This window comes from Micropterus salmoides, unplaced genomic scaffold, assembly GCF_014851395.1.
Source record: "Micropterus salmoides isolate LMB-PRFRI ecotype aquatic unplaced genomic scaffold, ASM1485139v1 Ms_hic_scaffold_2, whole genome shotgun sequence".
In the NCBI taxonomy this organism is placed as follows: Eukaryota; Metazoa; Chordata; class Actinopteri; order Centrarchiformes; family Centrarchidae; genus Micropterus; species Micropterus salmoides.
The window spans coordinates 44,560,806-44,572,600 of record NW_024041150.1 but is presented as its reverse complement, the minus strand read 5'-3'; the positions used below and the strand labels follow the sequence as shown (position 1 = coordinate 44,572,600).

The 11,795-nt window shown below is 39.2% G+C and overlaps 1 protein-coding gene and 1 long non-coding RNA gene across 2 annotated transcripts in view; both read right to left on the bottom strand.

Moving 5' to 3' along the window:
- Positions 1-4,400: 4,400 nt before the first annotated feature.
- The window catches only part of LOC119911675, a 14,994-nt gene continuing 7,599 nt past the window's right edge, over positions 4,401-11,795 (bottom strand). The window contains exon 3 of the long non-coding RNA XR_005445957.1: positions 4,401-4,590. This is a non-coding gene — a long non-coding RNA (uncharacterized LOC119911675). The remainder of the gene's footprint in view (positions 4,591-11,795) is intronic.
- On the bottom strand, positions 4,750-7,572 carry LOC119911639 (programmed cell death 1 ligand 1-like). Its single transcript, XM_038730588.1, has 3 exons — positions 7,423-7,572; positions 5,683-6,024; positions 4,750-5,517 (listed from the first exon to the last, which is right to left on the bottom strand). The coding sequence occupies exons 1-3, from the start codon at positions 7,469-7,471 to the stop codon at positions 5,336-5,338; spliced, it is 573 nt and encodes a 190-aa protein (XP_038586516.1). The 5' UTR covers positions 7,472-7,572; the 3' UTR covers positions 4,750-5,335.

The window sequence follows — 11,795 nt, the reverse complement described above, 5'->3', positions numbered from 1 at the left end:
AAAGCAGTGGATGTGATTGGCCACAGCGTCTAACACGCCCTCCTCTAATGTTTAATATTGGTTTCTAGTCTGATCCCATCTGAGATCTACAGTCCCTTGATATCAGATGACTCAGCAGCCATGAGTGCAGCGTGTGGACACAGTGTGAACGTCAACAAAAAAATACGCTGATCCCTCAGGCACACATGAGTCAGCGTTTAGCCTCTGTCCTAAATATAAGAAAGCTTAATCAGAAGCACAACAAGCTGAACTTCAGGAGCCAAGAGTTCAATGTGAAGAGTCTCTGTGGGTATTTTAATTGCCGGATGTGACTGCAGGATGTTTCTGTTTGAGTCTTTTACTTACACAAAGTCAGTTCAACAGAAATAACCGGTCAAACTCCTTCATGTGATACAGATAATAATGATAATACAATTCTTTAACAGCAACAAAAAACACACAAACAGGAAATAAAGCTGACAAACAGCTTAAAACCAGGTTTTTATTTACATTCAGTGCTGTGAATGAACAAGAAATCCGCTGTAGTGAATTAAAGCTCAAATAAATGTATTTAATGGCAAATTAAATAAAGTAGATACCCACTGACTTAACATAAGAAACGTGTGGTAACATGAAATATGTGGAGTTGTGGAACATTGAATGTTTTTGCCGACACTGCAGCTCTGTGCAGGAAGTCCATGAAGATGCTGATGTGCTGCCACCTGCTGACTCCACAGGTTTAGGCTGTTAACTAGTGATGGCAGTGCGACACTGAAGCTTCGACACACACTTCAAACCCCTGGACTACAATCCTATTGAACCACTGCTTCAAAGCTGCCTTTGAATTCACGTGACATGTAACGCAACTGCTTCACTTACTGAATGAATCACCGACTGGTTCGCGGTCCAGTCACGTGATTCACTGCAGTGATGGCGAGATGAAGCTTCATGAAGCATTGAAGCTTTCCATCCAGTTGGTTCACTCATGGGCCGAAGCTTCACGGTGCTTCATTTGCTCTGCTGCGCCATCAAGTGGACAATAAATGTAAAAACAGGCAGAGTGATTAAAAGGCAACATGGCTTTGGTGTGTGAAGCTTTGAACTGAATAAATTAATGAATGATGTTTGTGATGCCAATACAGGACTGATGACTGTCTTTATGATACAATGACAGAGTCAGAAGGAAAGTGGAAGCAAGGGAGAGTGTTGTGATAACTTGGTTTGTGACTTTAGATAATAGAGACAACATTTTATTCATCTTTATTTAAAAATAACACTTCCACAGTTTCTTTTCTGGAGATGATTTTACCTGCTTTAGAAAATTATTATTAGTAAAAAAAAAAAACATGTCAACACTTTCTTTTTCTCTGTTTGATCAAAGCAATTCTGACATAAGTTGATAAACTTTTTTAGTCATTTAAAATGAGCTGTAGATAAAATCTAATTGTGTTCAAGTTCAAAAGTCCACAAAATGTTGAGGAGGGTGCGATGCACTTTGCTGCTCCTTTCGAATCGCACGCCAAACCCGCAAACCGTCTCCTGAATCGGTCCCGTACGACCACCACATACGTCACCAACACAAGCCTCGATACTTCACAAAAATCATCCTGTATTACCCGACACACGCTTCGAAGCCTCGATACGGACGGACACGTCACTAATTCACTGGCACTGTCACCCCTGCCATAGTTACACAAGCACATCCAACCTGTGCCATATTTCCCAGCACTCTCTCCTCAATAACACAATAAATGCATTCATCAATCTTTAGTTGAACATGATGTTCAGTCTTAATGTGTGTGCATCAAAGAATTTTCTAAGAAAATATACTAAGGGTGATTCAAGCAAAGATGCTTTAAACTAATGGTCTTTTCTACAAAAGTAAAGTAGTTTCTCCAGCACTGCTCATCGAGGGGCGTGCGAGTATGTAATTACAGGCCTCCTGTCCACCAGCTAGCCTGCCAGGAGAGGTCACTGTAACTGAAGCTTCGAGTAATGAACCCAGTCGTCACTAAACACCATTGTCAGTGTAACTCCTATTTTAACTTTATTGAGTAAATTCAAGTCATGTTTTGTACAGCCTGAAATAAATGCTTTTATTCTTGTGGCGACTGGGAACTCTGGAGTAGCCTACAGTTCATAGCCTGTGTTGTGCTTATTGTTTGGATTCACTGTCCTATAAAATTTCACTGAAAAAGATAACGTTAATGCTTTCACTTCCCCACAATGTGAAAATGGTTGTATTAGGCCTACAGTTACTTTAAAATAAAATAAAATTAATCATTGAAGTATCAGAGTTGTTTCATGCTTATTCAGGCATTTGGTTATTTTATTGGCAACAATGCATTTTAAATGTGTATTTCTGCATATTTATTGATCATGCTAATGCGTTACTAATCAATGTAATCCTAAAGGAGATATATTATTATGTCTGCACTTTTTTTTTAGCAATTACATTGTTGTTGAAGTACAAGACAGCAAATTTAAAATCTTAAGATCCTCAGTGAAGTTCTTCATTTTCCATCGGGATGCTACACTGAGAGAAACCAGCATACTATTATACAATGATACAAACATAATTTCTCACTCTGCATAGCTTATTGTTAATGCTCATATAAATATAAAGCTCCCATGATTCAATACCAAGAAGACCATTTAATGTTCAACTGTAGACAAACATACAGGCAGTGTTGGGGAGGAACTACTTACATGCAATTTAGTCAAATAATTTAATTACAAAATAAATGTAAGTGTTATCTGTTACAGTTAGGCCGACTGGTAAAATATGTAATTAAATCACAATTTCTTATGAAAATGTTTAAGATGCCATCTGAATATTTTCTTTAAAAAGCTTGGCTATATGTTGAATAATATTCATTTTGTTGCTTTTGCGTGTATTTCATGTGCACATTGTCTTCCTTTGCCATTTCCAGCCACAGTTGTTTAGTAAAGTTTGTTGCTGTTCTGATGCTTTTGATTGGTTCTCATGTTTGAATTTGCAGCGCCACCGTGACTCAGTTAAACTGCCTCCCAAGCTGTGTTTTTAAAATGGTTAACTGTTGAAAAATAAAACATTTATGGCAGCATCAAATATGAGGAAAAACATTGATGTAAATAAAACATGTAGCTTGGTGTTTGTCTATTTTTTATATTATAAATGAAAGTTGGGTACACAAAGTAAATGATAAAAGCACAATTTTAATAGACTATACTATAGAATAAACAGAATAGACCCAAAAGTAAACATCATGCCAGTTAAAAAATTAAAGATGGGAGGCTAGAGCTTCAAGTTGTCTCTGATATCTATAATACAACAATATAGTATCATTTCATGGCCTATAGGCTACTCAATTAAATTACAAATATTACCAGTTATATTTTTGAAGTTAGAGCTATAGTCTATTAACGAATAAATGTAAAAAACACACTCAATGTATTATTTAATTAAGTAAACCCCACAATTGAGTTTTTCAAGTTTCTGTTGTAAACTTCTCAGCTGACATAATTTACAAAGTTAAGTTTAAGTTGATTAATATCTTGGATAAATTTTATATCCATTAGATTACCATCCTTTTAAATTTCTGTGTAAAATTTAATTTTACAGCAACACTTTTAATGCCAATAAAAAAAAAAAAGAAGTTTGAGAAAAAACAACAAGCCTGACGGCGACGGGCTTATCAACGTTTGGCTTGTTCACTGGCGACAGAGTAGCCGATCCACACGCGTAGGTGTCACATGACGGTCTCCTTTGGCAGGTTATCCGTGGCACAATCCACCCGCCATACTCAACCTGCCACATCAACTTGACCGCTGAACCCTACAGGTCCAAAAATGATACTTAACGGGTACCCAGGGTGGTAAAAAGTGGTGCCAAGTGGTCCAAGCGTCCATATGTGATGAGTTGGGAGAGAGTCTGTGTTGAGAGATCAGCTCAGAGCCCAGATCTGATCCTCCATCTGAATCTCTCTCTGTCGCTCCTCTCACTTCTCTGCAGTCTTGAGGGGAAACTATCTGATAATGAGGAGCAACAGACCTGATCACAGAACTAAATGTGTCCTGAAAACAACACGGACCAAAACCATAAAGAACACAGCTCAAGTTTCCATTTAAAACTATTATTTTGTTCCAGACTGAAGAGGTAAAATATCAGAACCAGACAGGAGAGTTTTTCTGAAGAGACTTTTGTTTCATTTTTCTTTCAGTTACTCATTAAAGTCCTGTTATTAATACATAAAAAATTACTTCTACATACTGCTGACCAATGTGCACACACACACAATTACTGTTTTATTTATTTTATTTTCATATTTTAAATTTAATTTAATTTATTAATTTGAAAAGAATTGTTCTTTTGTATTATCTTTTAAACTTTGGCAATATTGTTGTTTGACATTCATGCCAATAAAGCAAATTTGAATCAATTTGAATATCAGTCAGCTGTTACTGAACTTGTTTTTATTCAGAAATGTGTTTAAATTCCATACCTCATTTTATCTAACATTTTTTTATAATTCACATTATTTCTGTACATATAATGTAATTCCATTTTGTAGATAAAATTATACTCAGAGGTTAATTTCTTAATCAGTGAACTCTGTACAGACAGACTTACTGAGTTGTATCAGGTGCTTTGACCACAGGTGTAGTTTTTTCATTTGTTTTGCACATATATAGAGATACTTTTAACTGTGTTTTATAAATAAATAAATATTTTTATCTACATGTAATCAGTTTATTATCACTGGTATTTAGTAGGCACTTTTGTGCAGAGTGCAAGTTATTCATTCAGAAATGTTTATCTAGTCCCTACCTCATTTTATTTAACACATCACGTGTGCTTTTTGCATTATTCATGTTATTTTATGACTTCTTGTCCGTCAGTACAGATCATGTGACTCTACTTTGTAGATAGAAAGGCGACATTATTTTAATATCATTAGCTTAAAACATCTAAATATATTCAGACACCACAGGTTTTGTATAAGGCACCATCAAATTACAAAAGAGATTCAATGTATGATTAGCTGTGATCTGAGACACACAGACCTCTTTCCACCTGGTTTCAACAGGTTTGATTGTCTGCTGACATTTCAGACATCAGAAGCTGTGTTTCTGTTTAAAGCTGGTTAATCTGTTCATGAAGCTCCCTGTGATACATCAGTGCTGAGGCTGCAAACAACCAGCTACATTTACTCTCCTTACTGTAACAAAGTACTTTTATAGTCTGCTCTCTGATTGTTTTTAAAATACCTGATATTTGCGGGAGCGCCATCTGATGTGTCCACATGTCAGCTATCTTTCTCTGCTAGCTTAGGTCACTTCAATAGCAGCCATTCTTTCTCTGTTCCCCTCAGATCTATGACAAGAGGGCCTGGTCATTCACTGTTTCATCAGGTTTGGTTTTCTTGTCCGTATGTTTTTTATATTTCCAGCCAACAACCAATCCAACAACAGCAGCTGAACAAACCAGAACAAAAGCTGCTCCCAGTCCGTAGTAAAGTCTATAGTTTCCCTCCTCGACGTCTCCGCTGTTGGACCCTGAAGATCAAAGTGCATATTAGTCAGGAAATGAGTGAACAGTGGAACAGCCTCCATTTACTCTTCTATATCTTCTATATTCCTCATGTTTGACTCTCAGAATCAACATGGAACAAACTGCAGCTACAACATGGCACACAGACACACTGACCTCCACAAACTCACCTGAAACCTCCAGCTGGATGATTCTGATTGGCTCAGTCTCAATGATGGCTCTCTTACGTCTTGGATCTCCTGTTGCAACTCGACACTCGTATGTTCCAGCGTCGTTGCTGCTCACGTTCTTCAGAATTAAAGACACGTCTCCGTCCTTCAGCTCTCTGTCCACCAGCTGCACCTGGTCCTTAAAGGATGGATGCTGCTGGATTGGATCTGAGCGTCCATCTCTGTAAAAGAGGACGTACTCTGACTCCAGGTCAGGTCTGCTCCACTCTACAGCTCTGATGGAGGCTTCACCAGCCTGACATGGCAGAGTGACGTCATCTCCAGGTTTCACTCGTACCACATCTAAAAACATCCAGAGAGAAAAAGTAATTACATTTCAAAAGGACTCCACAGGACGATACAGTGAGAACATCTTTGTTTAAACAGAAGACCTCTTCACACCTGAGATCATGGGAACATTCAATAATTACTCATCAAATGTCATTCAGAATAAACGCCAGTATACGACAGCAGACACACCTTCATGCAGTGGAGACGTTACAGGATTTTGTAAGACTTGTTGTTGTGAAACATGAAGCTGCTTCAACATTGTGATTAAATGGCATTATAAAATTGGTAGATCAAACAAAGCGATCTGATTGGTTCAAAGTAGTGTTTTAATGAGCGTGTACAACAACCATGATGTTGAACTCCTTTGCACAGATCTGTATCACTCCGCAACAAAGTAAAGTTAGATTACTGGCTAACTCCAAACTCCAAACGTAAACTTTGACCTGTGCCTTTCATACAGCGCGGCGAGCCGCATTTCGGCACAATACACAAAACAGGCGTGTGCTTCAAGTGAGGTTACAGCCTGTTGACTAAAAGAAGGTAAAATGTTATCTCAGTCATTTCATCTTATAATTAGGTTCAGGTTAGGCGTGACGTTGTGATGGTTACGGTTAGGGTAAAGGCTGGAGAATGCATTATGTCAATGAGATGTCCCCACAGGGATAGAGGAACAAACAAATGCTTGTGTGTGTTATTTACATTTATTCATTTAGCTATATATGTCAGAGGTCGCACACCCTCCGGGGCAACGAGGAATTAAGTGTCTTGCTCAGGGACACATGGGTGGATGTGTCACAGCGGGGAATTGAACCCCGGTCTCTCACACCAAAGTTATGCATCTTATCCACTGCAGCATCACCACCCCTGTGTCCAGCACTACCCCAGTATGTGAGGGGTAGTCACGTGACTTTAGTCAGCCGTAGAAGAGCTCTGGTTGCAGTATAACAGTTACTGAGAGGCTGTGTGTTGTGTTTGCTGCCACAGAACATGAATAAAGTCCCTGTTTATGTAACGCAACTGTGAAAAACTAACTTAGCTAGTTAGCAGCTACAAGTCAGACTAAACTCATTAAAATAGCCAAAAACTTGTGCCAATAGCCAATAAAGAAAAAAAATAGCCAAAAAGTGAAACCACATCCTGACTAAGGTCACAGTGACACGAGCAGCAAGATAAAAAGTTTCTATGGGGAACATTCCCAGATAGCGCGTTAGGTTTGGTCTGATTTAGGCAGAAAACACTGAAATCTCAACCACACATCTCACTTTAACTGATATAATCTATTTAACAAGTCGCCCAGCCCTGTTACAAACACATGGAGACTTTCTAGGACAAGAGGACATTATTTTATAACACTGATTAAAGTCTTTCCTGCCTCCATGAATCTATTGACAATAAAAATCTCATCTTTACCAGAAGCTGCTGGAGACAGAAGGACCAACAGGAACAAGAACTTATCCATGCGAGAGGAGGTGATGTCTGCTGCTGCTGCTGTAACTGTTCTCTGTCTGTGATTGACCCACTGACTGTATTTACTATGGTTTCACCCTGAGAGAGTGTGTTTCTGTCACTGTGTCTGTCAGTTTGAAGCACTTCCTTGTACACAAAGCTGTGCTCCACCCACCACGGCGGATCCTAGAGCAACTTTCACAGGAAGACAAGAAGTCAAGACAAACTTCAGGGCTTCTGTTTTCTGCAGTGCGGATTAAAGGGTAAAAATAAGATAAGAAATGGATTTAAAAATGTAATAATAATGTAAATAAATGCCTTTGATGTAATTGTTTTCACAACATATCAAAGCATTTTTATGTGATTTAGTCCCATCACATGGATCTCATCAAATGTCATTCAGAATAAACGCCAGTATACGACAGCAGACACACCTTCATGCAGTCCACATAATAACGTCTCCAGTGTGATGAACAAAGATCCCAGAGCTGATTTCTGCTGCTTCAAATTTAAAGGTTCAGTCCAAATGGTCACAGTGAAAGTCATCAAAACTGAAGCCTACTTTTACGCTTTACTCCAGTATTTTCTTTAAGCCAGTAATCTGCTGTTAATTCCTTCACAACTTAACTAGTCTGTATTGCTTCATTAACCAAAACCCTAACCCACCTGCGGCTGAAATAAGGGAAACACAAGTGGAAACTGCGAGTGCTGTTTAAACCACAGAGGATGGTGAGAGTCAACAGGGCTGACTAACACATGGAGAGAACAGAAAGAGGCAACTCTGTCTGCAGTGTGCTTGTGTGGAAATATTAAATGTGGAGGCAAAGACCGCAGATTCAAGGAGGCCAGTGAGTAAACACTAAATTACAAAGGTGGAGAATGAGAAGTACAATTAAAATGGTTAAATAAGAAATAGTCTAGAAACAAATATACTGTCATTCTGTGGGAAACACTTAATAGTCTATATAAATATATAAAGCATTTAGCCCAGTTGGCGACGGCCGGCCTGGTCCTGAGATGGGCTGACCAGCTCAACATTCAGTCAAAATTAAACACCTCATTATCAGAGAGAGTTCAACATAATCTGATTGTCAGTAAGGATGCTACTGTAGGCCTAGCAGAGACAGGGAGGAGGGCGGTAGAGGTAGGAAGAACACAGTGACAGCAGACAGAGAGCACACAGACACTTCAACATACTCAGATGGACAGCCATTGTTTTAACTGCATGTGTAAATTTGTTATAAAATACTAAGCATTGTGCTCCAGTTACATGTGTCCACAAATGTTGCCTCAGACGTGTCCCCGTCCTCCCCTGGCCCACAGATACCCAACTTAATAAGTGTCCCCTCCACTGATGAAAACACAACCTATGCTCTTATGTCAACAACACAATTACTCCATAAGTTGAAACACATGAAAACAGTTTCTGCAGGAAGTGATAGGAGGAGAGAGGAGAGAGACGAGAAAGCACAAGACTACCAGAAAGGGGAGAAGTTGTGTTAGTAACATGCAATAATGGGATGAGGTTGCATACAGAGGGAGAGAAAGTAGAGGAGAGAGGAGCTCAGTGCATCATGGGAAATCCCCCGGCAGTCTAGGCCTATAGCAGCATAACTAAGGGATGGTTCAGGACTACCTGAGCCAGCCCTAACTATAAGCTTTATCAAAGAGGAAAGTCTTAAGCCTACTCTTAAATGTGGAGATGGTGTCTGCCTCCTGAACCCAAACTGGAACCTGGTTCCACAGGAGAGGAGCTTGATAGCTGAACGCTCTGGCTCCTAGTCTACTTTTGGAGACTCTAGGAACCACAAGTAACCCTGCATTCTGGGAGCGCAGTGCTCTGGTGGGGTAGTAAGGTACTATGAGCTCTTTAAGATAAGATGGTGCCTGACCATTAAGAGCTTTGTAGGTAATATATGAATCAGTGTGGGCGCAGCTGCAGGCTTTAACTCTCTGTCAGTATCAACAAGGTCCTGCATAAACTTCAACAAGGCGTCACGATCACAGTAGCTACATTACAAGATTCATCTCATATGAGAAATGCATGCATATATTTAGCGTGTGTGTGTCAGTGCTCACTACACATCCAGGATTATTATTAGGGTTTAAGTATTCTGCAGTTTGGCTCAAAGACGAGATGAGTTCATTGTAGTAGGGTTAATTAATAAAATATTGAAATAGCTCAAAGATGGTGGAAGACATGAGGCAGCTGCTCCTCTGCTGTTATAAAAAAAAAAACCTTCAGGCTTTATAAATCTTTATCTCTCAGTTTTATCAGCTTAAATTAACTTCAAATTGCAGCAAACCTCTGCTTACAGCCCCTGACTCCCAACTCTGTCTGTTTGGTTTCCTGCTTCTCCTTCCAGAGCGATCACTAATGAAACCTGCTTGTTCAGAGTAACTTTGCTCACAGCCAAGTGAAGTACTGAAGCAGGAAACTGAACAAAGATTGCTGGTGAGGGATTCAGCCCCTAAATTTCATCTAAGCACCCCTAAAAATAATACAATAATTTATAGGGACAAGTTCAATCGAAAACCTTTTGCTCTGGTTTCCTATGTTTTGTCGGGGCTGAACTCAGCCAGGTTTGTGAGACACGTTCAACAGAGGAGGGGGCGAAAGAACTCGTTCCCCAGTTTTCCTTTTACTTTACTTTAGCTCGTTGGTTGACAGCGCAGCTGACCTGCCGCCCTGTCGGGCATTCAGGCAAAGGATAGTGCGTTCAGTATCTCAGTACCGCGGCGTTTCTTGTAATAATGTTCTGGAAGTATTAATCAGCTAGGTGGGAAAATGAGTAAATGTAAAGTGAGAAAATTAATATTAGTACAGATCCTGCCCAAAACGGCTAACAGTAGACGTAGCTATGAAAGTAGTTTTAATTTAATGTTATATTATATTAATGTGATACATTTATAGGCTACTCCACAGATTCTGTACAAGCAAAACAAGAAGATTTAACTGAAAACACAAAACTGAACACTTTTAGAGAAACATTTTTAAAACCCTCCCTCCTCTGATGGAGTCTACAGCTCCACTGCTGTCTGACCCTAACTGGTCCACTGACCCCATGGGTGTCATTTACACTGGGGACGCTGGGGACATGTCCCCACCACATTTTGAAAGCATTTGTTAAAAAAAGTCTGAAAAATAACTTGCACCAAGAAATGTTAACTAACAAATTAAAATGGTTTGAGAAAGGTTTATTTGCACAATAAGAAAACCCGCAATGCAATACATTTTTCCCTTGTATAAAAAAATACATAAAATGTCTCCAGAATGCAGGAAAATATCAGCTTAATGATGCTCAAAATCGTCTTGTCTTCTGCATTGTCACGTCTCGTGACCCAAAAGTGTCATCACCCCTCTAATCTGAGCCCTTCTGTCCCAACCACTTTTCAACACAAAGTGACCTTCTTGACTCACCTACTCCGCTCTCCGCTCCATCTTTCACTTATAAAAAGAGACACAAAGTCAGTTCAACAGAAACAACTTGACAGCAACAAAAAACACACAAACAGGAAATAAAGCTGACAAACAGCTTAAAACCAGGTTTTTAGTTACATTCAGTGCTGTGAATGAACAAAGAAAAATGTAAATGGCAAATTAAATAAAGTAGATACCCACTGACTAAACATGTTTAATGTTTTTGCCGACACTGCAGCTCTGTGCAGGAAGTCCATGAAGATGCTGATGTGCTGCCACCTGCTGGCTGCTTCTTGTCACTGCAGACACTCGACAGTCTTCAGGAGGAGTCACGAGACATTTCAACAATGTAAAGTTTTCATACTAAAAGTAAGGCTGTTAATATGTGTGTGTTCAACCTTTATTTATACAGAGAATCAGACCAGGGTCTCTTTTACAACTCATTATTCAGATATTATTAAAGAGATATAAATATATATAATACAATAAAATAAACAATATTCACAGCATTATATTCACAGGCAGGTTTTTGCAGCTCACAATGAACCTGAGAAATCTCTAACTAACTGCTGACTTTCCAATTTATTTTAGAGGTTACATAGCTGAAAGGTTTTTGCATTTAAAGCCTTACGGACGATTAATAACCAGTGCCTGGTCCTCCGTGGTGACCAAAGAATCTCACCCCACTAGCAAGTACGGTACACAATGGTGTGTCGAGACCTGCACTGCAGCTGAAGCGTGCATTACAGTAAATCACCAAAAATAAGCTTCTACAATGTATTTATATGCTGGTAAGAAAGGCATGATTTGTTTCTAAAATAAACCAAGTTTAACTCTTCGCTTCCTCACCAAGACAGTAAGATGTTTTAAAGTAAGGTGTTCATCCAACCAAATACCAAGGTACTGTATTTGTACG